The sequence below is a fragment of the Patiria miniata genome, unplaced genomic scaffold (assembly GCF_015706575.1).
Source record: "Patiria miniata isolate m_02_andy unplaced genomic scaffold, ASM1570657v1 HiC_scaffold_1, whole genome shotgun sequence".
Classification (NCBI taxonomy): Eukaryota; Metazoa; Echinodermata; class Asteroidea; order Valvatida; family Asterinidae; genus Patiria; species Patiria miniata.
The window spans coordinates 24325104-24352409 of record NW_024037047.1 but is presented as its reverse complement, the minus strand read 5'-3'; the positions used below and the strand labels follow the sequence as shown (position 1 = coordinate 24352409).

At 40.1% G+C, this 27306-nt stretch overlaps 2 protein-coding genes across 5 annotated transcripts in view; both read left to right on the top strand.

The window, feature by feature from the left end:
• Positions 1–5652: 5652 nt before the first annotated feature.
• On the top strand, positions 5653–11806 carry LOC119726381. Its single transcript, XM_038198039.1, has 3 exons — positions 5653–5880; positions 7669–7892; positions 9322–11806. Exons 2-3 carry the CDS (start codon positions 7692–7694, stop codon positions 10987–10989), a joined length of 1869 nt encoding a protein of 622 aa, XP_038053967.1. The 5' UTR covers positions 5653–5880; positions 7669–7691; the 3' UTR covers positions 10990–11806.
• Positions 11807–14422: 2616 nt separating this feature from the next.
• LOC119726352 (nucleobindin-2-like) overlaps positions 14423–27306 on the top strand; it is a 35945-nt gene continuing 23061 nt past the window's right edge. Inside the window, exons 1-5 of one of the 4 annotated variants that reach the window (XM_038198030.1) lie at positions 14427–14624; positions 18732–18862; positions 20450–20557; positions 21480–21603; positions 24745–24851. In XM_038198030.1, the coding sequence (XP_038053958.1) occupies positions 18746–18862; positions 20450–20557; positions 21480–21603; positions 24745–24851 (456 nt within the window). In that variant the 5' untranslated portion in view covers positions 14427–14624; positions 18732–18745. Of the gene's footprint in view, positions 14625–18731; positions 18863–20449; positions 20558–21479; positions 21604–24744; positions 24852–27306 lie in introns of all 4 variants that reach the window. The other 3 variants (XM_038198011.1, XM_038198022.1, XM_038198019.1) reach the window with 3 other exon arrangements.

Here is a 27306-nt window from a genome sequence, read left to right as displayed (position 1 = left end):
AATAGACATTGTTGTCTTGAAGGAGAAACTGCAGTTACTTCGAAATATCTTGCAAATATCCAGAGTTGTACTGTGACGAAGATTAAATAAAATGAAGGAGTGAGGGAGTACTTGGTCGATCAGGCTGTCTTAAATAATTATCAGATTTGGTTCATAAGGGGTTTTTTTTTTGTCTTGAAAAACATTAGACCCAAAGACGTCGTCTCAACTTTGACAGTGATACGCTCGTGGAGAATCTGTCAATCACCGAGAGTGCGACCCAGACAAATTATTTCAGAGATAAAAGGCGCGTGCCAGCTGCCACATAACTTCGCCCAAGAGAACAATAGGACTGAACGCGCGTCCACGGCACGTGCCGACATGGGGTTCAAAGGTCACACAACTTTATACATGGCCCAGGGGCCAGACACTCCTTATAAGGAATTCACAGGTGTGAATCTCTTTCATGTCCAAATAGACCCTCCCGTTTCTCAGACAATACCGCGCGGAGGAAAATCAATACCTCGTGTCATGTAGACAAAAAACATTTTGACTCGGCTACAGAAAAAAGTTCCTGAAGTGGGGGCCAATTAATTTTGGAATGTAAAAGACGGGCAACTTGGAATGCATATTTTAATCATTTGGCTACGGACCGAGACAAAAAAAATGATTTATATTTATTTGAAGCTCAGACCCTGCAAACTAAATCTACCCTGCAAACTTTTTTTTTTGCAAAGCTCGGGGGCAACTAATTTTAGAATGTAAAAGAGGGGCAACTTTGATTGCATATTTCATTCATTTGGCTACAGACTGAGACCAAAAAAATAGTTTATATTTATTTGAAGCCCAAAGCAAATATAATTTATATTTATTTGAAGCCCAGAGCAAATAAAATCTACCCTGCTTTTTAAAGCTCGGAGGCAAATAATTTTGGAATGGAGATTAGGAGCAAACTCTAGTAATACCTTGAGTCATTTCGACTTGGAAATAACCACAGAACTAGGTCAGTTTTAAATATTAGAACCTGATCATTTCAACTTGCATAATGTACAATCACGTTGATATTTTTGAGGTAAAAAGTACATGGACAAACTGGAAATATGGACAAAAAATCTTGCAAATAGAGCTGACAATTTTACAAGGAGAAAGTATGAAAGAAAAATAAAAATCCCTATCAACAGGATCATTGGCCTGCAAGTGGTCACAGAACACATTAGCCTAGACCCATCTTTCAAAAGGGGGCAGACTAGGAGACACTTTCCAAAAAGTACCAGATTTGTTGGGCAATTCACAAAATATGACGGCAGACACTCACATTTGGACACAAAATCTCATAAATGAGGATCGTATTCATTTTATATAAGGATACACAACTATTCCAGCAATTTATTATAGAAAGGGGATATACTCAGAGCATATTTTTCAAACTACACCAGTTATTTTGGGAATTTGCAAAAATTTCAAGGGAGACACTCGAAAAATAGACACTAAATCTCTAAAACGGGGAGATTAATTTGTTCCTTTTTTTATAAATAGAGAACCATGTAATGAAAAGGATACACAACCTTTTCCCGCAATTTGCAATTTAGGGGGGGGGGGGCAGACTCAGTGTATATTTTTTAAAGAGGGGGCCGGGCCTATACCCGTTATTTTTTATTTATTTTTTTTTTTTGGGGGGGGGGAAATTTGCAAAGGGTACAAGTAAAGCTGGACACTCGATATCTGCTCACAACTCATAAATAGGGACAGAGGTCTTTTTTTTATAAAAGAGGAATTTGGAAAAGGCCTACAATAATTTCATGGAATAGTTTCTAAAATGTTTTCACTTACCTCAGAAATTGTTTCTGACTTACCAAATTCTCAACTTGTCCACACGATACATTCCACAGAAAAAAAAACCTCACACAAGAATTCGAAGACACTGTCCAGAGTTTAAGATGTTTCTCAGTGTTTTTTAGTTCATAATTCAACTCATGAATTCATCTCAGTTTCTTGCTTAAGATCTTGAAGTGTTCGTCGCAATTTGAAAAATACTATGCCTACTTCAATGAGTTTATCCCGGACAAAACAAATGTAAAGTCAGAGTTTATGACAGTTTAGGTAACTTTCCTCAAAGTCCTGGAAACATAGGTTAAAGTTTTAGTTAACTCAGTGTTTCATTCACAACAATTCCATGGACAGAAGTACGAGTACCCAGTTGTAGAATTTGGAGGGCTACGAATTTCAAGAGAGCCAAGCTGCGACAGGGTGGGAACCACGGCCGTGGTCCACAAATTCACTTGAAGTTCAGTTAAAGTTTCTGTTCCAAATAAAGTTTAACTCACGACATATGCAAGGTAAGAAGTCCGAGGGGTGAGTGGAGACTGCAGACTCTGGGTGGAGAAAATTCCAAAAGAGCAACGAGCAACGGTAGCTTGGAAATCCGACCGCCGCTTGATCCTTCGTGAGCCGTCCGCACAACAGCCGAGGTTCATTTTCCTCAACAATTCACTGGAAATTCAGTTAAAGTTTCTGTTCCATATAAGGTTAAACTCACGACACATGCAAGGTGAGAAGTCCGAGAAGTGAGTGCAGACTGCAGACCATGGGTGGAGAAAATTCCATGAGAGCAAGGGGCACGGTAGCTTGGAAATCCAACCGCCGCTGGATCCACGGTGAGATGAGTCGTCCGCACCGTGAGCCGACAAAATCCCAGCCGTAGGCTCGCCGTTGAAGTCCGCCTGATTTCCCAACGAAATACTCCACGAAAATCCACGACACCACGCAGAAGTCTTCCTCACGTTGTTGCCTTCGAATTTGAGACAAATTTTTGGTACATTCGAGAAATTCACTGAAAAAAAATTCTTTTTTTGGTGGACAAAAAAAGAGTGCAGTCCGAACTTTTGGCACGACACAGCAAACTTGCTCGCGCCAACTGCAGAAAGCAACCGATAAAATGAGTGGTAAGGCTACCATACGCAAAAATAATGAGCTTTACAGATTTGTTCATACGCGTCTGGACTTTTCTACCAAATTAAACAAAACTAACTAATTTCGACACAGTTTCAACTCGTCGTAAACCTTGCATGCTGCGTTCGCAAAAAAGTAAGACAATTTGTAATTTTTACCAAAGAAAATCATCGTATTTTGAATAAAACAGTCCGAACTATTTTTTTAAACGAGGAGAGATATCACAATAAGGCCGGTTGTGTTCAACTTCGTCCCTAGGGTTTGCTTAATGTTCATCCCTGTTTCAGGTAGTAGCGGTAGTGGTGGGAGCGTACTGCCCGACATCATGTAGTCTGGTTCCCAGATCAAAACATTCTGACAATTTGTGAGCAATAGGGCTTCGGGGAATTGTCCGGTCAGGGAACAAGACCAAAAATCATGGAAACGAGTTTGTGTTGAGTAAGTCACGCACTCAGCGTCGAGAGTGATTCCTATTGGCCGAAAGTGGAGCAGCAAACGTTTTGATTGGCAGGTGAGAAGATAACAGCTGCACTTGTTTACACAGTGTTTTCAAAACCTCGACTTCGTTCCAGCAACGGTTTCCGTCGATGTTGGGCGTCACTTTCAAAAAAGGCCTAGAAACATAAATTAATAGGAATGTTTTATATTTGGTGTTTTATATTTCATGGCATTTAATTCACATAAACAGAACAAGCTCGAGGATGCATAAAGTCAGTCTAGCATTTTCCCAACGTTTAAGGACCTACATTTTCCCGACGCCGCTTTCGGAGATGGAACCAAGGTTTCGAAAACAGCATGCGTACGGCCGGTATACATGTAGACCTTTCTTTTGTTTGCAAACATTGGCGCAATTTTATATGGGCTGCCGCGAGTGCATATATTGAAGCTGGGGTTGGCAACATGTCCCCCCCCCCCCCCAAAAAAAAAAGCCCCGTAACGCCATCAATACAAAGTAAAAAGGCATGTTGATAGGAATTATGTTTTAGCTCTGTTGCAACAATGTTGCATTTCCAACAATAAGATAACTTTTTGGTTCTCTTTAATAACTTTTCTTCATTTTTGCAGTGTTGGACCTGCCATAGTTTTGTAACCCGTGGTTGGCAAAAATGCAGTTTGCCAACCAGGCCCATTAACAGGCCCGAAATTGCCTACGCGAGCCAAAAATCACGATTTGCATGCCTATTTTTCTGTAGAAGTTGTGAACATGAGCCTTTTAAATAACCCATGAAAAAAACGAGTATGGGAAAATTAGATTTCATGAAGTAAAGCATGGGATATGGACATCAATGTCAGTTAAAAAACAAAATGCCACGCCCACCATACATAAACCTTGTAAATACCAACTAGGCTCTACTGGTCCCCCCCCCCCCCCCCCCAGCTACAAAGGCAACACGTCCAGCTTTCTACTTGCAGTGCGATCATGAATCGGCAAAAAAAATCGTTTAACTAACAAAAATGTCCTTCCTTAATTATTTGTTGCCACAGGGTTAAATCTTTTAAATCCAAGTATAAGAAAACTGAACATCAAACAAAAACGTGACGAGTGTTTACACTTATATAGCTGCCTGGTTTTACATGCCCAGTCGATGGAATGGTTGCTTGGCAACATCCTCCAAGTTGGGACCTTTTTTCTGTCCAGTTTCGTGCCAAAATAAGCTGTTTATTCAACTTTTTTGAGGGATTTGAGGGGGCTATCCAAAGCCAATAAAAATAGCGCCCTCTAACATACATCAAGTCATTCACGTTTAACATTCGAGCGTGAAAATGTATTTGAGCATGCTGTGGGCCATGAACTTGAGGGTTTGTAAAAAAAAATATGGGTGGAAGCCGTGCACAGGACTGTGAGCTTGTAGTTCGTTCAATTTGGATGAATTTCTGGGGCAGAAGCGCTCTATTTTGCAATGGAATGTAGGCATCATTTTTCAACATGGCAATGGCAGTGGCGTAGCCACAGGGGGGGGGGGGGGGCCGTGGGGGCGACAGCTCCCCCCCCCCCCACCAATGAAACCTTGTTCCCCTCCCCCGTCGCCCCCCCCCCCCCCCACTGAGATTTTGAGTTTATAAAACAATTATCATTGATGTACATGACGCCCCCCCCCCCCCATGAAATGTTCCAGCCCCCCCCCCCCCCCCCCCCCACCCACTGAAAAATTCCTGGCTACGCCACTGGGCGATGGGCTTCAGGACTATTTTCTTGGGTGATCATCCTCGGATGGAAATTTCTCCTAAAAGTCATCAGTTAACCCCCCTTAAATTGAGAAGAAAATGAAAGCTGATGAAATAGGCTTTAATTTGATGAGTGTCTCGAACACCTTGGAGAGTTGCGAGTATTTTTCCCGAATTTCTGAAGTGGGAGCATTTACCATTAGTGTCTATGGAAGTTTAGTTACTACTTAGACTCTTCGGCTCATAAAAGGACGGGTTCGCTCGTACCCCCCGCCCTGCCTGAACGGGGGGGGGGGGGGGGTACGAGCGAAAAAGGACGGGTAGCTTAACCCGTTCGCGAATAGTCAGTTCTCAATCGGGCATTTTTTACGCCGGCGCCATGATGATGCGCCAGATGAGCTAGCTGCACAAAGGTTACGAACGTCCCAACCTCGTCCCCAGGGTGTCGAACAGTACGCGCCCATCACTACCTGCTCTCTTGGAATCGCAGTTGGAAATAAAGTAAGCACTGGGGACGAGGTTGCGAACGTCCGGTCTACGCAGTGCTAGTACGGCTGTGAAGGTCGTCGGGTCATGCAGGGCTTTGATTTTCTGCTTGGGTGGGGGAAATTCCCAGGATGTGCAATGCGATGATTGTGCAATACGACGATATTGTGCAATATAGGATGATACAGCAATTTGCAAATTAAATTAGGTTTATCAGAGCCAGCCAGACAGTTCCTTTTGCAGCCCAGACACCACGGAAAAGAACAACAAATAAGCCTACAGACTTTTCTCGTATAAAAGGTGAGTGAATTATCAGATATTAAAGGGAATATACATCATTTGCTTTTGCTGTAATTGGGGGGTTAGAAATATAGGCCTATAGCAAATATAGTTACACCATGGAGGAAAAAGAACATTCCTCCATGGTTACACTGACTTTTTTGAGGTTTTTGGTTCGAAAATGCTATAAAAACCAAGAAAAACGATCATTTTACTGTAGTCTGGTTCCCTGACTCTATATAAGAAGAAACAGAGCAGTTTACATACATTGGGGAATTGTAAGGTCAGGGAACCAGTCTAGCTGGCTTGTTCCCGTTCATACTAGGTTTGTAATCGATTGCAAACAAGTGCGATGGTCAATTGGGGCCAGTAAATGGCAGTATTTGAAAAAAAAGCCAGTTGTTTCCAACGTAGCCCGACTGCGTCTGGCCGTACAGTACTATCGCAAGCTCTGTAGTACGGCCAGACGCTGAATGCTTCCCAAAAGACTGAATTTTTTTGGCCGCTGATGTAGCGATTTTGCTACATCTTTTGATCGAGATTATCTTTTCATCCAGGACAAAAATTTCCACAGTTAAGGTTCTTAGTCGTAGAGCAACTCGTACCTTTTCGAAAAAACGTTCTTTGGTCTCAATATTTTCATCCATCTGGCCAAATAACGACTTTCAGTGATCATCTTCCACAAATATCGTCCCGAAAATGCTCCCCCATGCGATTTCAAAATGGCGGCCGCGCTGTAACTCATGAATATGCATGAAAAGTCTGTGACGTATGACCTCGTGTTTTTGGACGTGCGTGCGGCGGCGCCGTACGTACATATGTACATGTACATTACTTGTAGACAACAGCCCAGTACGTGCATGCACACTTACGTCCGCGCGGCGGTGTGCATGCACGTACTGGGCTGTTGTCTACAAGTAATGTACATGTACATATGTACGTACGGCGCCGCCGCACGCACGTCCAAAAACACGAGGTCATACGTCACAGACTTTTCATGCATATTCATGAGTTACAGCGCGGCCGCCATTTTGAAATCGCATGGGGGAGCATTTTCGGGACGATATTTGTGGAAGATGATCACTGAAAGTCGTTATTTGGCCAGATGGATGAAAATATTGAGACCAAAGAACGTTTTTTCGAAAAGGTACGAGTAGCTCTACGACTAAGAACCTTAACTGTGGAAATTTTTGTCCTGGATGAAAAGATAATCTCGATCAAAAGATGTAGCAAAATCGCTACATCAGCGGCCAAAAAAATTCAGTCTTTTGGGAAGCATTCAGCGTCTGGCCGTACTACAGAGCTTGCGATAGTACTGTACGGCCAGACGCAGTCGGGCTATTTCCAACGCTGATTGGCCGATCAGCGTTGGAAATTGATACAAAAATACCATTTTTCTTGAAAATGACAGTTTACCAGGTGCCATGATTTTACAGGATGCTTTACACTGTCATTCACTAACAGTCCAGCAAGGTATTTCAAAATGATTTGGCAGTTTTATTTTTTGATGTTTGCAAATGTTGTATTTTCCCTTTAACTGAAGATACATTTAAAATGTACCGGTATCTGCATCATGTGTTGACAGATACAGCTTGAATGAAAGCATAAAAACTGCGTAATGTTTTGGGTGGCACTGGGTGTATGCACGTGCAAAAATATACTGTTTCGTGCTCTGGTATGCCAGCAAAGAATAATATCTATAAAAACAATACAAATACTTATAGATCTTGTTAAAATATGAAAATTTCCATTCAACAGTGTATAAATGGTTGACTCGTTTATCATGATCTTTGTTCATTGTTGTTGCAGTGACCAGTACACGTGAAATCACCATGGATGTACAGCCTGGGCGTTGCTGGTGTTGTGAGAAAATTCTCCCAGAGGACACCGCGCCTTGCGACCGATGCCCGATGGCCGTGTATTGCTGCACACAGTGTCGAGACAGGGACAACGTCAGACACAGCGCCATGGAGTGCGAAATGTTCGGGGAGAAGAAGTGCAGTTCTTGCAGCACACTTGGGAAAACACGGATGGTACGTCGTTATTTGACACAGCGGCCCTGTTTGGGTGGGCGGGCATGTCGGTCATACAGTCAGTTAGTCAGTCGGGCAGTCGGTCACGTTGGTTGGTCAGTCGGTCGGTTGTCCGCCCGGACGGACGGACGGACGGTCGGTTGGTCAGTTAGTCAGTCGGGGAGTCAGTCGGGGAGTCGGTCAGTCAGCCAGTGACTCAGTAGGGGAGTCAGTCGGTGACTCAGGGAGTCAGTCTGTCAGCGGTCAGTCACTATTTGCATCAGTCAGTCGGTCACATATCGTCGCTTTGCTCACAAAGTGACAAAAACCTCAAAATTTGACAAAAGTTCATTCTGAGATAATGGCATTTGAAGTTATTCATTTTTTTCAAAAGACATTTTCGACCACTTTGCAGTAACAGAATTCAGATTTTTTTGCATTGTCAGATAGGATATGATTTGCTCTTGGTTAATTCATAGTTGTTTGTTAAAAATAGTTCGTAATTAAACAGTTATTCATTAACAAAACTTTTTTGCACTTCGTGAGAACATCAATACTTTGGCTCCCATATTTTGCCAATTACTTTGTACACAGTTTTTGTCACTTCGTGGGATCATGAATCGTGGAGGCTTTACTTATTTGTACTTTTTTCGACGCAACAACTTGTTACTTTTGCGCGTCACGACAGTTGAGCGCGCGCGTCTGTTCTTTTTCAACATCGTTCGCGCGCGTGTATGCTCCCATCCTGCCGCGTGTAGTCAAATGTATAATTCCTCCGGCCCTGCCCACGAGGTGACTTTTTGTCACTTCGTGAGAACATTTTACACTTTTTTACACTTCGTAAAAATGAAAATCACCGATTTCAGGCTTTTTGTCAATTGTTTGTTTACAATAATTAAGAAAGTCAACAATATTTTGCCTTGAAACTTGGTCAAATTGTTCCTTGAGACAACTATAATAAAATGGCTAGTAAAACTCAAAATCGAATAATTATCGATTTTCGAGGTTTTTGTCACTTCGTGAGCAAAGCGACGATATATATGTACATGTACTAGTCAGGTAAGGTTGTAGAGCCTTTTTTTGGGGGGGGGGGGGGCTTTATAGCAGGGTGCATCCAGAAATGTTTGCAGGAAGGCATGCTGAAATGTAGACCGGTTATTTTCTCTGGACACTTTTAAAAGCCTCTGAACCCCCCCCCCCTGTAGAACCGCGCCTAGTATTACATGTAGTAGAAGTCCTACACTGTATAAGGAGTTGGGCAAAATGGGTTGATTAATCAACCAACAATGGACGAATAGTTAACACGTTCAACTTTTGGACAAAATTGCCTATTGCGTTGTTTATACTTTGCCCAACAAATTATTTGCCCAACATATTTACAGTGTACGGGATCCAGCAAATATGATCCACACCAAATGCAGATCGATTTTGTTTTGTTCTGTTTCTGCAGTGTTCAGCATGCAACAGTGCATGGTACTGCAATGCAGACTGCCAACGGCGTGACTTTCCAGCGCACAAGAAAACGTGTCGAGAAATTCTGGCATCCATCAAGCAAATCTCGTCGAATCTTAGCAGATTGAAAAGACATGGGTATGACGATTTTCCCGAATACTTTGGGAACACCATGGCGGTAGACTTCCTTCAACTTGAAAACAATGAATGGTCCGGAAAGAGTGTTGGAAAAAAACAGCTTGGTAGGGACTATCATGTCTTATCTGCTGGTTGCGGAGACCTATGCAACACAGTACTCACGGCTGCTTCCCTGCCTAACAAGTACCAGGGAAAACTGCACGTGACTCTGAATGATTTGGATCTATTTGTGATGGCAAGGAACGTGCTGTTTCTCTTCATGTTGGTCCGCTTTGCAGAAACTGAAGACATCGCTTCCAGTTTGACCACCATCTGGTACTCACTCCATATTTCCAAGAGAGAGTACGACTTGATCAAGACAAGCTTGGCTGAACTCATTCGGATGAGTGCTCGGCAACTCCACGATGCCACCAAAGGACTGGTGAGTGTCCTGGATGAAGAACTTGGGTATCTACGCCAGGTTTGGAAAGGATGGCAATCACTGGAATGTCGAAGAGACAATCGAGCCGCTATCAATCTGGCACAACAAAGAAAGGACATGTTTGAAAACAGCGACCAAGCTATAAAAGGCAGCCGCTCAAAATATTTAGCGTGTCTAAATGCAAATGATAGAAAACAGATGGAGAAGTGGTTTGAACATGGTCTGTTCCTACCCTGTGAGGCAAATCAAAGAGACATACCATTCGACAACCCTACACTTACTGCCATAGAGGCAAGCAAGTTCACAGCACAATTTGGTAGTCCACAACTACAACCTTCTGTATTATTACACGATTACGACTTGTTCGTGTACAGGTACCTCATGAGTCCAAGAAAGACGCCCTTCGCAGTATGGGACTGCTTGAGAGTTAAAGAGCACACCTCTGGATCCCACTCCTCTTGGATGGTGATGTACCACAAGTACGTCACAAACCTCATGCAGAAATTCAAGAGTTTCATCCATGAGGGAAGGCTCCTCATTCGTGTTTCTTTGACCAGCTGCCTGGACTTTCCTAGACATCACCAATCCCTGCAAATGCCCAACTATGACCGCATCTTCACCTCCAACCTTGCCGACTATATTTGCTTTGCTAAACTCCTGCAGATTTTTAAGCCACTGCTCAAATCCAGCAACAGCTACTCTGTCGTTGTCACAGAGATTATGTATTTCTATCTCAATGTTCCCGACGCTTACCCGGGAAAGACACTTCCAGAACCCCAACGTCGGAAATTAGTTTTGGATTGCATCCAGGACTTCCCGGCTCTAACACCAGCACAAATACAAAACAAGATCTTTGATTATCACAACACTACCTCTCACTTTCTCCGGTATCTCCGTGCAGAAATCATGGCAGGAGGGTTTGACATACCGGCACTCCAGGATGTACCGTCGTTTGAGAGTGTGAAGAAGTGTCAGGGCATGCAAATGCGTGACTTCCAGAAGGAACTGAACAAGTTTGTTCCGTTTCAGCATCGATGGAATGTAAGGAGCCTCACGTCACCACCTCCAGGTTGCAGAGCTGTAGAGTGGTTGCTTCCGAAAGAATAAAGGTTATACATTGTAGGCTGTACCCAAACCTCTACTCTAGAGCTACACATGTATAACGACAACCTTTCAAACTTTCAAAAGCAAATTAAAGGACTGGTTCTCAGTCCGTATGTTATCGATACTGATTGCGGGGCGTGAATCAGACAGCCTCCTGCGAGAACGGAGTTATTGTCGGGCAGCCAAGAATTCGGTCTGTAAAGTAAGAATTCTCTCCTAAACACGGGGCGATGTTTTTCAGTCAATGTCTCATTCAAAAGTGAATACCTTTTGCAGTGCTAGAAAAGTAGCAATTTGGAAAAGGATTTTTTTTGGGATGAAAGTCGACATCTTGGTTGCCGGGCAGTATGAACAGTTACTCCTGTTAGAAATATAAATGGAATTCTGTCAGTGTTTTTGAAATATATAGTCCTATTGGCAAATTTATGCTTAAACGTCTCAAATTTGGATTGTGAAGACTACTGAAAGTACCGTGTAAATAAAACCTTGTTTCTGCATGATTTTAGTTTATGTAGTTTCTGATCTGGCACGAGTGATGTATTAATTGATGTAAATATTCACTTGTTCAAGTTCATGTTTACTTATACTTCTCCAGGGTTCGACCTTAACTATTTTGTTCACTGGCCGGCCGGGCTACTGAAACGGACGTATTTTCAGGCTCAATTCTGAGGCAATTTTGTCGGTGTGTTTAATAAACTAATAATTTAACCTTTTAAAACAGTTGATAAAATCAGACACAAATTGATGGGGTTTTCTTTCTGAATTTAATGATTAATTTTTCATCCTGTCCGTTCATCTTTGCCGTATCCCAATAATTTTGTTGACTCGCCAGCCGGGCTACTTAAGGAATAGTTTGACTAGCCCGCCGCTGTTTTGACTAGCATTTGGCTAGCGGGCCACCAGCGGCAAAGTAGTGGTAGCCTACCCTGGTCTAAGACTTCTCCGACTATCAATTGTTTCCACCATGTACATGTACATGTAGGGCCTATACCCATTCAATCCCCACATCTTGGTAGGGGCAGCCCTGGGGGAGCCTGGCCGTGAGCCAAAGCCCGTAACGTACAGTAAGTTACATGTACATGTAGTAACTTTTAAATGGCAACTTAATTTCTCGGTTATAAGTAGTTAGGAACATGTTAATTAATATTTTCGTTTGCACAAATTAGAAATAAAGGGGACTTTTTCCCGATGTAACTGTACCACATGAGGGCGATCGCGATGCATCGCTGCCATTGCGTACCAGCCTCGCCTCCATGGGCGCGTGAGCGTTCCTCCATCAACCCCTGGCCGTTGGGAATATGTAAACGGCGACGCTGACTCGCTAAACAGAGCGTACTGCGCGTGTACTTATAAGTCTGCGCGACCCATATCTGCTCACGCGTTATCTCCTACACATACGTCAAGTAACGTACGATTTTTTTTTCAAGATTGCGCGATGCCTTTTCGATTTGGATTCCGGAAAGCCCAGTTTTACGCCCCCAAATACATGTATTCTGGGTAAAGAAATGGAGAAAATAATAGTGTGTCACTCATTTACTTGAAACTGAATGATTTGTGATTTACTTGTGATTGATTTGTGTTGTAAAGGGTACGACTAAGAATGTATATCCTTATAACGCATCTCATCATTCTCATGCTCATGTTTGAAAGGATCGATTCTACAAAGAAAGTTTAAGCACTGTGTTGCGCATTAAATAATGACTTATGTTTCATGCCGACATCCTATTTATCTGTTGTGTCCAATTTGAAAGCATTTGAACTTGAAATATACATGTAGATGTAGAAGTAAATGGCAAAAATACTATTATTCACCAAAAACGGGCAAAATAATGAGGAAGAAATGTCGTCATGACGTTAATGTGTAATTCTGACCAATGTGAACTACCAGATTCAGATTCAGCACTATCGAATGAGTAGAGTTGACCTTATTGCAAGCTGACACCAAAAAGTTAAGACGAACCTCAACTTCTAGACCTGATACAGATTTTGGCCCATGGCCTGGAGGGTGAAATAAAAAAAAACACATTTGATAGGCACATTGTAACCAATACACTTACCGATGCAGATTAGCCGAATTCAGGACCCCCCCCCCCCCAAAAAAAAATGATTTAAAAGCTGGCTATTATAAAAATCAAAATTTTAAAGAAAAATACCCACTATTTCCAAATCATTTTGTTCATTTTACTAAAAGTTGTGTGATAATCGTAGATAATATATAGATAATATAGATATATAGATAATCGTAGAAATAAAACAAACAATATTCACCGCGTTATATTTTGTCTTTTGTATTTTATAAGCTTTATTGTAGTTTAAGTATGTTTGTATTTAGTTCTGCCTGGGCCATACATTTGTCATGAAAGTATGCAATAATCCTTTCCAAGCTATTTCATGAATCTCCTTAAACGTTAAACACGTACACAAGTTTATTGAAAGGTTTTTTTTTTCCATTCTTGAGCGTAACTATGACATGATTTTGCTTTCTTTCAAAGTTCGAGGATTAAATCTACAAATGCATAGGCGTAGCCGGGGGGGGGGGGGGGGGTATCCCCCCCCAAAAAAAATTGTAAAGACCGCCCTTCTCAATTCAAATGCCCCTTTTCACCAGCATTTACCCCCAATATTTTGTAAAGAGTGCCTTTTTAGTGCCTTTTTTTCTGAACAACTTTCCCGTTTTAAAAAGAAGTTGTGGCCTTTTTGTGACATCGGCCGTTCCGAGTGCCTTTTTAAGAATTTCACCCATGTATCGCACCATATATTGTCCATTAGTGTTCAAACAGCCCCCCCCCCCTCCCGCTTTTTGATTTTACGGAGGCCAAGTTCCCGGAGAAAAAAAATGTGTCTACATTTCACCACGGATGTGCAAGTGCCCTTTTCAAAAACAAAATATCCCCCCCCCCCCCCCCCGCCAATCAAAATGACCGTGCTATACGCCCCTGATATTTTATTTTATTGAAAATTAAATCAGTTTAAAGTTGTTGAACAAAGAAATTGACTGGAGCGGGGCTTGAACCTGTGACCTCCGGATTGCCGTTCCATGCAGCGTTCTATTTCTCCATGGTTCTACCAACCATGGAGGAACTGAGTTATTTCCTTCCTCCATGTGAGCTATATCTCTCAAACCCGTGAACGTGGCTATTGACGCCACGTACGTTTACGGGTATTATCCAGCCCTATATGTTGGGGGTTCCGCATTTAATCAAAGTCTGTGTTCGGGGGATGGAGTAATTGAAGTGAAATTCTAGAAATGAGCTGACTGGATCCCTTAGGATCCCTTTATTGAAACTTAAATGTAAAATCGATCAGCGTTGAAAAGTACCCCCACCCAACCGTCCAAAGACGCCCAGATTTCACAAAGTTGCAATAGAGGGGTCACAAGAGGGCGATATTATCAAAGCCGTTGTCCAGGAACAGACTGGTACCCAATTCTTGTTGTGTATTCTTCTCATGGTTGGAAATGGACACCAAGCCTATTTGTCGGTGTGTGAATCTGGTGTGACACGTCGCCTTAGCCAACGCATAGCCAATATGTTGTGAAATACCACCAAAAATTCACATCTTTTACATTTAGCTGAGCTACGTGCTTCTCGATAGAAACAAGCAGAGTTTTGAGCATTTAATTAGCTAAATTCACACTGGTGAGTATCTCACGTTTCTACTTGTAATTTTTCGTCCAATGAGGCCAGGGTGTTGTCGTTTGTTTAAACTATTTTATTACGCAGTGGCTATTGTTACGGCAGCCGTAACCCATTTTCTGTCGTTATGGTAGACTGCAACTTTTATAAAAACATGACAAGAAAATATAAAATTAGAAGGAAAAAGTGAATTTGAACGTTATGAAATTCGGACTTTAATTCCCTTTAATCATGTTAATTAAGTTTTAAAAAAGGCAGTGTATATTTTGCCGGAGACGGCAAACCTTTAGTAAACGTTAGTTTGCCGGATATGCACTGAACATGTGCAGTTACTATTTTTTTTTACTTAAACATTTTCCGGTGACAAATTTTAGTCTGGTTCCATGCCAAAATTATTGTTGTAAGTAAATGTAACCTCGTATTCACAAGATGGGATTCAGACCATTTTATAATTTCGGATTTTATTTCCCTTTTAAAAAAAATCCTCCAGAGCCACAAATCTGAAAAAGAAAATGTAATAGGCATGATAGGGGCCTACTCTGCAAAACAATGTTTGAGACATGTTAAAATAATAAAAGAAGAATATTCTTATTTATTTGGGGATGAGAAAAAAAAACTTAAAAATGTGCTGTGGTCGGAATCGAACCCGAGTCATCCCGCTTAATACTAGAGCCTTTGCTTAACCACTACACCAAACGTGCTACACAACTTTGGTGGGAATTTAATACATCTTATAATTCAGCCCTATCTTAAAGAGTACAGCGCCCTCTGTTGATATGGATTGCCCCCAGCAAACCTTTAGTAAACGTTAGTTTGCCGTCATTACCTCCGGCAAAATATCCACTATCTTAAAAAAAAAATCCTCCAAAGCCTCAGGTTAGAAAAAGAAAAAAATTCGAGTGCAAAACTGAGATTCGAACCCGCAACCTTGCGGTGCAAAATCCTACCCTCTATTGACTAAGCTGTCGCACTGCTTGCTAGAACGTGTGGAAACAAATAATTATATACCTGCGTGCGTATCAATAAAGTATCGTAGAGGGCGCCAAACAACGGCTGCTGTAACGATAGCCATTTCGTTTTATTAAAGGTTTCAGAATAGCTTGACTTGAGTAACTCCAGCTGACGTGCTCATATTCATTCACATGTAGCGCTGGAGTGGAGAAATAACCTATTCGTTAGAGTGTGGTAGCAAGAGACCCTAAAAAAAAGGGCCTCTACAAAACAAAAATGGTCCATTTTCACCTCTATAATCCCACCCCAGATTCCATGGACATACATGTGTACCTCACACCATTCAGCAGTCATTCACGAAGCTAATGATCGACTTGAAACAGAACCCCCCCCCCCAAAAAAAATGTGAAAATTGTTGACAATTTTGGCGGTTTGTCCATAAAAACCGTTTCAAGTCGATCATTAGCTTCGTGAATGACTGCTGAATGGTGTGAGGTACACATGTATGTCCATGGAATCTGGGGTGGGATTATAGAGGTGAAAATGGACCATTTTTGTGCCTTTTTTTTAGGGTCTCTTGCTACCACACTCTAACGAATAGGTTATGTCTCCAGCGCTACATGTACATGTGAATGAATATGAGCATGTACATTGTAAGCTGGAGTTACTCAAGCTAGTTTCAGAATCAGAATTGTGCACTGTGTGTTAATTAGACCCTAGCCCCATAAATGTGGCCTATTTTACTGGACAACCTCCGTAAACATACATGTAGGCCACACTTCCACATGTACAAAAACGTGTCGAACAATCCCCACATCTTGGGTGGGCACACTGGGCATAAAGTCTAGGGGCATAGAGTATGTAGCTGGAGTCAAGAAGAATTTCAAATTATTTTCTGACAATTTGGAAATGTTTCTCAGTCCCAGATTCATGTCTTTTCCACATTTTTGCAATGACTGATCTCCATTGAGATGATATGATGAAAAAGTGGCGTCAGGATGCAACATTCTTCCTCAAATGAATTCTGGGGAACAATGCTATATCCTGAATACAGTTTTTTTGCATAAACCTCAGTTATTGTTAGTCATTGTACAAGTATGTTAAACTTGAAACAAGAAAAAAAAAGATTAAAACTAACAAACACGGTTTCAAAATACTACCTCTTCTTCTAAATTGTATATTTTTTAAAGGGAAGATACAACATTTGCAAGCGTCAAAAAACTAAATGATCAAATTATCACAAAATACCTTACTAGATTGATTGTTAGGGAATAACAGTCTAAAGCATCCTGTAAAGTTGTGGCTCCTGGTGTGCTGACATTTTCAAGAAAATTTTTATTTTTACCAACGCTGGTCGTTGGAGAAAACTTAATTGTACATATTTAGTTCGTCTGCATTTTCTTTGCAATTGATTACACACCCGTGAAGAAGTACAAGCCTGCTAGACTGATTCTCTGATCTTACAATTCCCCAAAGTCTATAAATTGCTCCGTATCATCTTAAGTGGGGTCAGGAAACCAGACTACATGTACAAGAATATGATTGGTTTTCTTGGTTTTTCCAGCATTTACAAATCCAAAACGTGAAAAAAGTCAATGTTTGCTAATTACATATATGTACTAATCCTCCAAACCAATTTATTTCTCAAAATTGCAGCAAAAGCAAATGTTTTGCATTCCCTTAAAAAAATTTTTTTGCTGAGTTGTGCCAATTTGGTTTTCATTTGTTTATTTAATTTTAATCACACATTTGCTGGTATGAAACATTGCCTTTTTTCCCTTAATGCTATGGTCTGCTGATCAATCCTTAAAAAAAACGTAACTTTGTAGGGCCTATCCCTTGTAATTATTTTGTGTTACATGTACTGGTATGTCAATTTGAAAACCTTCTACCCAGATATTGTTGTTTGATGTTTGTATTTCCTGTATTTCCAAATGCGTGGCTATCGTAATGGCAGCTGTAACGCGACTTGCAACTGCTATCGTTACGGAAGTGTCTGGTTCCCTGACGTAATAGTATTCAACATCACAATCTTTGGCTGTTTGGACCTGACCACCAACCAAATGGTTCTTTCAGGACTTAATTTCCCTTTTAAAAAAAATCCTCCAAAACCACTGATTTTAAAAGGAAGTAAATAAAATCTACAGGCATAAATAAAAAGAACTATTTGATAAAAAACCTAAAACTTAAAGGGAATATATACAACTTTTGCAAATATCAAAAAAACTAAATGATCAAATTATCACAAAAGAAACCTTACTAGATTGTTAGGGAATGACAGTCTAAAGCACCCTGTAAAGTTGTGGCTCCTGGTGTGCTGACATTTTCAAGAAAATATGTATTTTTCAAACGCTGGTCATTGGAGAAAACTTAATTGTTCATACTTAGTTCATCTGCACTGTCTTTGCAATTGATTACACACCTGTGAAGAAGTACAAGCCTGCTAGACTGATTCTCTGATCTTACAATTCCCCAAAGTCTATAAATTGCTCCCTATCATCGTGGGGTCAGGAAACCAGACTACATGTACAAGAATATGATTGGTTTTCTTAGTTTTTCCAACACAAACCCAAAACGTGGAAAAAGTCAATGTTTGCTAATTACATACATTGAACATGTACATGTACTAATCCTCCAAACCCATTTATTTCTAAAAATTGCAGCAAAAGCAAGTGTTGTACATTTCCTTTAAAGATAAAAAAAAAAAAACGTTGTTAATCTGCATTCATAGCCTAAAATTGCTGAGTTGTGCCAATTTGGTTTTCATTTGTTTATTTAATTTTAATCACAATTTTGCTGGTATGAAACATCAATTGCCTTTTTTCCTTAATGTTATGGCCTGCTGATCAATCTTTAAAAAACACATAACTTTGTATCCCTTGTAATTGTTTTGTGTTACATGTACTGGTATGTCAATTTGAAAACCTTCTACCCAGATATTGTTGTTTGATGTTTGATACTGTTTGAAATGTGAAAGTCCCTCCAGTTCTTTTCAGAACCACACATGCATGTACTCACAAAAGAGATTTATTCACATGGTGCTACCGCAAACTTTTCTTGTTTGACATTCTGAGAATTGAATTGTTACCACTGGAATTGATTTTTTTCATTTGTGACCTGCAATCGCCCAACCCTACTCTCTGCCTTGTCATTTACCAGCCTACTGAGTCTTGATGGATCGATGGATGATTCTGGTGCTAGGCCTGCTGGCATTGCTAGCCGTGTGTCGATCAGCGCCTGTTTTACCAGAGAAAGAAGATTCAGATGAAGAGGAGGTTGATGATTCGGAGGTAATTCCAACACCCCCCCTTCCTTCCATGCCCTTCCCCAAAAGGGGTATGATGAGTCGTTGATAATACATGTACATTGTACATGTGCATGTAGTTTGCAGCAACCCTCCTTTTGTTTGATCAGTCACAGACAGTCAAACATTTCTTGCAATTCCCCTGCCGTGCATTTCAATACAGACCAAAAAAAAACCGTATCTGTGTACAGTGGAACGCCGCTATAACGAACATCAAGGGATCCACAGAAGTAGTTCCTAATATCATTCGGTAAAGAAATTTTAAGCTGCTGGTGCTCCGGTACTCACTTTTCAATAAATAGCGCCCTTCAGAACTTCACCCTGCATACCCTTGTAGCTACTGAAAGACGACTTTGAACACGTGCTGACTATTGAATTATGTTTACACAGTTTTTGAGCTTACTCCCTGCAGCCATGGGTGGCTTTCCCCTTCTATTCCTTGGGGAAATAATAACCACTTGTTGCTCTTCTGTTGACATTTTTCAACAACAATGTTTCATACGTTTTGTACACAAACATCGGAAGCCAAACATGATGTTCGGTATAGCCGAATGTTCGGTATAGTGGTGTTCGGTATAGCGACGTTCCACTGTACTGTGACTAGTCAAATTCTATCAACAGACAAAAGAGGTGACTGGTAGGTACAGCTGGCATCAATCACCTCCAGTCAAAGCATCAAAGCATGGTATCAAATTGGAAGGAATTCGTAACTGTTCAATAGCTGAATTTGCTGGCCAGAGAGGGAGTGTTCTAATCATCAATGTGAAATTCTGTAAAGTGATACTTAGTTTTGAATAGTAACTGAGACGAAACCCTGGCTGTGTTGAATTTCATGGACATACGTTTTGTAACATTTTGTGAACAAAAGGTAACCGTTTAACAAGGTTACGCTTTATTCAAGCCTGTCCCAAAATGCTCTGTTGAAGACGATGTTAAATTATACTGAGGGAGTCAGTCAGTCATCAGTGACTCGGAGGACACAAGGCTAGTCCTTTTTAGATCCAGCCCCGCCCCCCTGCAGTGTTTTTATTTGCAGCACACATCGTCAATGGATCATGATTATTCAGCTAGTTCGATGTTTATTCATAAGAAAATAACAACGACGTCACACTATATTGCTATCACTCAGTCATGCAGAACGGCTTTCGTCGAGCTGCCACAGTGGCCTAGTGGATAGTGGAGTGAACTACCGGGTACCAAGTATGGATCGCAAGATCTGTGGTTTGAACCCATGCCCATTTTCATTAAATATTTCTGTTGGTTGTGATAGGCTTAATTGAAGGGAAAACACTACGCGAACCTAAGGTGTCTTTCATCCACACAGAGTGATAAATTATTCATGTTAGGGTGCGTGATGTGATTGGTTAAAATACAATGCATGCTGCAGAAAAAAAAAAAATGCTCCCCCTTCCACAAAAAAATTAATAACTTGTGGAAAAAAACCTTTGTAACAAAAGCTGAGAACAAATGAATGGCTCTAACATTTTTTTTACCGATGAGCAGTTAAACGAAGTAAAATAAAAAGTCTCGTCCGGTGTTAAAAAAAATTAATTTCTTTGATTTCTTTGTTTAGCACACTGGCCTGACGTACGACAAATACCTAAGGAGGGTGGTGAAGACGCTAGAGAATGACCCGGTCATGAAGCAGAAACTGGACGAACTCAGTCTGGATGACCTCAAGGTAGGTCAAAGGTCATAACCTTCATGCAAAAAAGCTCATATATGACCCAACCTTTACCATTTGTTTACCGAATGAGTCTAATTGAAAAATGAATTTGCCAATGCTACACTGTTTCTAACGTTTTTAGGCTTATTTATTTCAATTCTTTATGGTAATGAATTCAAGAGTTCCTGATAACACCATCAGCACATCTCCAAGAATTTTTACAAGTTAATTTACAGTTTATAATGGCGGATGGAAACTTTGGTGTGTGATGGTGTTGTAGTGTCCAGTTGACACCTCCGTGCAAAAAGTCTCGCTGAAAGTTGAGATTCATGTCTTTTTTTATGACACCCTTTTTCAGGTTATAATATACACTGGACATGTTGTAAATGTTATCATCACTTCACTGCAAAAAGCAAGTTGTGCCCTTTCTTTGTCAACACCCATAAATGATGTTTTGTCGTAGTTTTCACTGCTGGAGTGCAAGAATGTTGTAAAGTCCGAGTATGTCTTGCATTTGGTAATTGTGTAGTTTAGGACACTGTTCCAATAACCTTGTTATGTTTTGGGACTTAATACCTAAACATTTGGCAATGATACAATCGGGAAAAGTCACTTTATCTGTTTGGAATCATCTACAACAGTTCGCTAAGATGCCATGTTGAATATCAGCTACCTTAATTTTGTGGAAAGAGGGCAGGGTTTTGATTTCTGAGCGGAACTTGCAAACCATAAGGGGTGTCCTAAACTTGCATTTTGAATAAGCCAGTATTGTTCAAGGGACCAAAACTTCCAATTGTAGTACTTTGTTCTCATTGGTTGGAATAATGTGTAACACTTTAGTGAGATCTTGACCAATGAAAGGTGTAAAAAAAAAAAAATCATTTTTTTGCTCATAAATGTTTTTAAAAAAAAATTCTCACTTTGTTTGCTTTTTCAGACTGGTAAGATCATGGAGATTATGGATGGTGTCTCAGACAAGATGAGGGCCAGACTAGATGATTTGAAACGCACTGAAGTACAGAGGTTGAGGCAGGTTGCCAGACAGCGTTTCCAGCAAGCTAGTAAGTAGTAAAAGCCGTGTCCGAATGACATGGCTACGGCTAGGAATTACACATGCGCCTATGGAAAGCGGCTCCAGCCATTTCCCACAGACATGTATGTTACATTCAGCCGTAGCCAAGTAATGCAAACGTGGCTTAATATATGTGATTATTAATTACTTCCAAAGCATCTTCAAGCTGCAGAACCTTAAAGGGAATGTACAACATTTGCTTTTGCTGCAATTTTCAGAAATACATAGATTTTAAAAAAAAAAAAATGTTATAGCAAGTATCGTTAAACTGACTTGTTTTACTTTTTGGGCTTGTAGATGATGGAAAAACCAAGAAAACCAATCATTTTCTTGTAGTCTGGTTCCCTGACCCCACTTAAGATGAAACGGAGCAATTTGTAGACTTTGGAGAATTGCAAGGTCAGAGAATCAGTCTGGCAGGCTTTTCCCTTCTCACAGGTGTGTAATCAGTTGCAAAGAAAATGCGGAATAACTAAATATGAAAAATTAGGAGCAGTTTTGAAAATAAGCCAGTTTTCTCCAACGCTGGTCGGCCGACCAGCGTTGGGAAGATACAATTTTTCTTGCAAATGTCAACACATTAGGAGCCACAGTTTTACAGGATGCTTTAGACTGTCATTCCCTAACAATCCAGTAAGGTATATCGTGATAATTTGGTCATTTCGTTTTTTGAAGTTTGCAAATGTTGTATTTTCCCTTTAAGTCTTACACAGTGGAAATTGATTAGAGCACTGAACTCCTCTACCCACATGTCAGAATGTCAAACAGTGTGTCACTGTATGAAGAGCTTAGTGTGGTCTTTCTAATGCATTAACCTAACCTTCCCAACTCCATCAAAATGGTAGGCAAGCCATCAAGGGCGGATCCAGAACATATTTTTTGGGGGAGGGCAAAAAATGTTTTGGTGCCCCAAAAAGTGAGTCCGAACAATTACGGCGTGGGGTTCGGGGACCGTTTAAGGACCACGAGAATTTTATGGATTCTAGATGCTCTGTGGTGTGATCTGAGGCAATTTCTGACCACTTTGACCATTTTTTTTTTGAGGAAAAGATGGTGGTGTATGCAGGCAGTGCCTGCCTTTATTGCGACATCACTTAATAAAAAAATTGGGATCTTTTTTTTTGCATGGCCCCAACCTCTCCAACCACCAAAAGAGGAAAATAAAAGTAAAAGCAATCCATGGTGGATATTTTTCATGAAATTTCGGATTTTTATCTGGTTTAATCTGAATGTGTGATTCTGGTGAAATGTTTTCATAGTTTCTTGTTCTGAAGTGAGTGTTGCGTGTGAAGGTTGTGTTGTTTGTGTGGTAATGCGAAGTGTGCCATTCTTGCCATACATGTACAATATGCTCATTTTATGTTATCACGTTCCACGCACGTACTCAACCACAAAGTCTCCAATTTGTCACTTGTTTGCACATGCTTTGAATACTTAACTCAAAAGGTCCATGAGTTCCTTCCAGAAAATGGAGCAAAAAGGTTTTACAACCTGTATTTTTAAAAATGAGTGAAGAAAATGTTAAAATTGAATCAAAAAATTAGACATGGTTAAGTTCGATTCAATTTCCAACAGAATCTTTCTTCAGAGATTCTGCCAGGAATGAACGTTGGCGTCAAAATATTGTGGTTAATTTTTTTCGTGTCAGTCAAGTCAGCCAGCAGTTTTAGTCATTTTCGTGTTAAATTTGAAGTCAGAACATGCAGAAGATTGACGATAATTATGATTCAAGAGGAAAAAAAGCTTTGGAAATTGCAGGAATTTGTTCAAATGTCCTTTGCATTTGTTTTTGTTTTTTTAAGTTCAACAGTTTGTCCGAGTGTCTTTTCCAGATATTCTTAGTTTTGATCATAAGAACATATTTGTTTACTTTATATTCTGCGTATTTTGAATGGCATTTTATATTTCTTGCTTTCCACACAAACTATAATGTCTTCAAAAAAGATGCATATGTACATGTATATTTTTCCACCTGTTCATTGTTAGCTTTTGTTCTCATCATTGCACGCTACCATTATCTTGTTGTCTTTTGTTAACTAACCACCTATCTGAAGCTTTTGATGTTAATGGTACCAACGAGACAGGTTAGCCATGTTGCATGATTTCAACTACATGTACATGTAGTAAAGAGAATGAGGCGTTCTGGCAACATGAGACAGAACTGGGCAGAGGTCAAAATGAGGGTTTTGCAGGTTTTCGGAAAGAGAATAAAATTATCCTCACAATACTGTTTGTTGCACTTCAATCGGGCATTCAATTGACAAGATACCGGTATGTCTGTATTAAAGTTTGCACTTGTCGACATGACAAAAAGTAAAATACTGAGAGAAAGCCTAGTTTAGAGTTTTTTAGTCGTGAAAATCTATGCCAATTGTATTTCCTTAAAAACACTTGTGTTCTATGATTTAAAGTACCGGTAGACATATCAAAAATTAAAAATATCAATAAATCTGAAAATCAAGAAAAAGAAAATCACCCTACCGTATATTATTTTTTTTTATACATGTATATACATTTTTCTCCACTACGGCCTGTGCCCGGTTCAATTTCATTTTTGCCAGAATGTCTCACAATTGCATTGTAGTTGATTGATGAGATATTGATTTGTTTTCAACTTGCTAAATAATGTTTCATCATTCTATAAATTAGGGGTCTAAGAAAAGAGCACAGGATGGGTATGGTTCCTAGTAAATCATGGGAAATAGGGTTAACTTACTCCAGTTGGTGGACTCTGTAGACAGTGGACTTAACTATAATACATGTAGTTGCATGCCATGGTGCTTGAAAACAATGCATGACTAAAGCATGATTGACACAAATGCATGATGATTAAATTTAAGTTAATAAATTGCATAGCAAGTTGCATGACTAGTTTGGCTAAACAACATGTACCGGGTATAGGCATTACCCCATATTAATATGCACAATATAATCAACCTTCATTATAGAATATATGCATCCTTTCTTTCTTATGCATTTTCTCATACTATAAGCTTAATATAGACTTCACCCCTCATTAATTTCATGATTGCCATTTTTATACACGATTGCCCGTAAAATCAATCATCAATTGCTAAAAAATGAATATTCATCAGCCCTCATAAATATTCACGTCACCCATTGTGAACAGATCATCGCCCCATGGACCAGAAACAGATTGAAGACATGACGGGTCATCTGGACATCAATAATGTCGATCAGTTTGGCGGAAAAGACTTTGAAAAACTCATCAAAAAGGTAGTTTTTAGAGAAAATTTGCAGTTTTGCCTTGCTGGCAAAAATGCTTCAATCGGTTGTGTTGGAGGGTGTATCATATCGTCGCTGTTCTCACAAAGTGCAAAAATTTAAAATTACGGCCTATAAGGTTTTTTTGATTTTGACTTTTGCTAGTCTTTTTGTTGCCCTTGGCTCAAAGAACAATTCAACCAAGTTTCAAAGTGAAATATTATTTACTTTCTTCATTTTCGTAATTGCACATATAGATATTTGACTATAAAATCTGAACTATATTTTTGCGTTTTGCGAAGTGTAAGAAACACACATAATGTGTTTAGTTCCATCAACCCGGCTACGCTCTTCCACATCCTCTCATCTTCAACTTATGCCTGGTCCTCGAGTGAAAACACGCTATGGTGACAGAGCTCTCTCCATCGCCACTCCCAAATTATGGAACAGTCTCCCTCCTAAAATTCAAAATGCCTCGTCCTTAGAAACATTTAAATCTATGTTAAAAACTCACTTATACAAATCTCTGTAATATGTCTTACCCCAATCTGCTGCTTGGTCCACACAAAATTAATGTTGTTTTCTGTTAGTTTCCTTTGTATTTCGGCAACTTTATGTTTGGACACTCCATGTCAGTTAGTGTTTTCTACCTGTAATTCTGTTCTTTGTATTTGGTGCGGTTGCCCTTGTTTCACCTAATAGTCTACAAGGACAACAGCATCATATAGTGCTTAGAAACGTAGTATTAAGCACGGTATAACTGTTTGCTATCATTATTATTATTATTAATGTTCTCACGAAGTGACAAAACTCACCTCATTAGAAGGGCCAGAGGGATCCTACAGACTCTACACGCGTAAGGCTTGGATTTGACGTGTGTGTGGAAACGATATTGAAAAGAACAAACGTGTGCACTGAACTACATGTATTGTATGACGTGTAAAAGTGACAATTTCTCAAAAAGTAACAAACAAATTTTTGCACTGAAAAATTCCCACAAAGTGTCAAAGACTGTGTGCAAAGTAATGGGAAATTAATGAAGGCCTCCACGTATTGATGTTCTGAAAAAGTGTCAACAAGCTTTATTAATAAATTACTTTTTAATTAGAGAGAGATTTCTTTTACAAACAACCATGAATTATTCATAAATACCTCAGACAGTTTAGCTATTCCTATTGGTCGAGAGCCCGTCACGTGGCCGGTCTTAAACGGATGATAAAGACATGGCTAGCTGGTCTTAAACACTTTTCCAGTGTCACAATAAAATGTGGACTCCTAAAAATCCAGTGCCTCTTACCGTTTCATTGGTTGAACGTTCACAATCCTCACGTAGGCATGCGCAACACTACCAGCGAGTCAGAATTTTATGGTTCTAAATTCAAAACGCAACGCCCCAGGTGTGTTCTACGCGACATCGCGCAGAACATGGTACGCGCGCGTCAATCTCCATAAAAGGGTTGTTCACGTCTTACTCGCCAGGTGAACACTCCATTATTTTGCCAGAGGGATGTTTCAAAAAGCATGAAGTGAACTTGTTGAACAAAATCGGGATTTTTTGAACGAATTATTTGATTTTTTTTTACTGAAAAGGTATTTATGAATGGGAATAAATATGTGCTCGGTCGGTATTTATCACTCTGTTTAAGACTGCTTAGAGTCTGGGTGCTGATAATTACTCGAGCTGGAGGCGAGGGTAATTATCAGCACCCAGACTCTAAGCAGTCTTAAACAGAGTGATAAAAACCTCCGGAGCACAAATTTATTCCCCTAGCAAAGAACAAAGCCTAAGTTATTGACAGACATTCACAGACAGTCAAAATTAAGTTCCACTTCCCCTGCTATACATGTACTATTAACAAACGCTAGTCACCAGCAATCAGAGCATATTTCAAGCAAGCACTGTGTTTAGTCAAACTGGGTCAACTGACAAAGCAGGCATATTGTGGTCACAGCTGTTTTATCACTCACGTGGAGTCAAAGCATAGCTGCATCAAGCTACTTAAACAGTCACAGCCAGTCAATCCTGCTTTATGTAGGCTGGGAATTCTTAACTGTTGAAACAGTCACTTGTTTGATTTCGACTGAAAGGACTACTTGGCACAGAATGTATGTTTGCATAGGAGGGTTAATGAACTTTTGCCAATTATACATTGTAGAAGTTTTTGTCACTTTGCGAGAACATCGACAATATGTTAACAGGGTAGGTCTTTCTTAGCAGATGGTTGCTATTGTTACATGTATCCCGTCAATTTCTGAAATGCAAGGCAGCTCGCCCTTATGGCAAATATCATAGGTTCATGAATAAACATAAGGCATTCTAATGTGAAAAACAAATATATGAGTCTTTTTGAAGTTATGCTGTAGCAGGAGTTATTTGACACAGTTATGATTTGAAAAAAAAAGTTTAGAGTGAACTAGGATGATGCGAACCGGATCACCTCACAAGGTAAGTTGTACTTCATTTTTC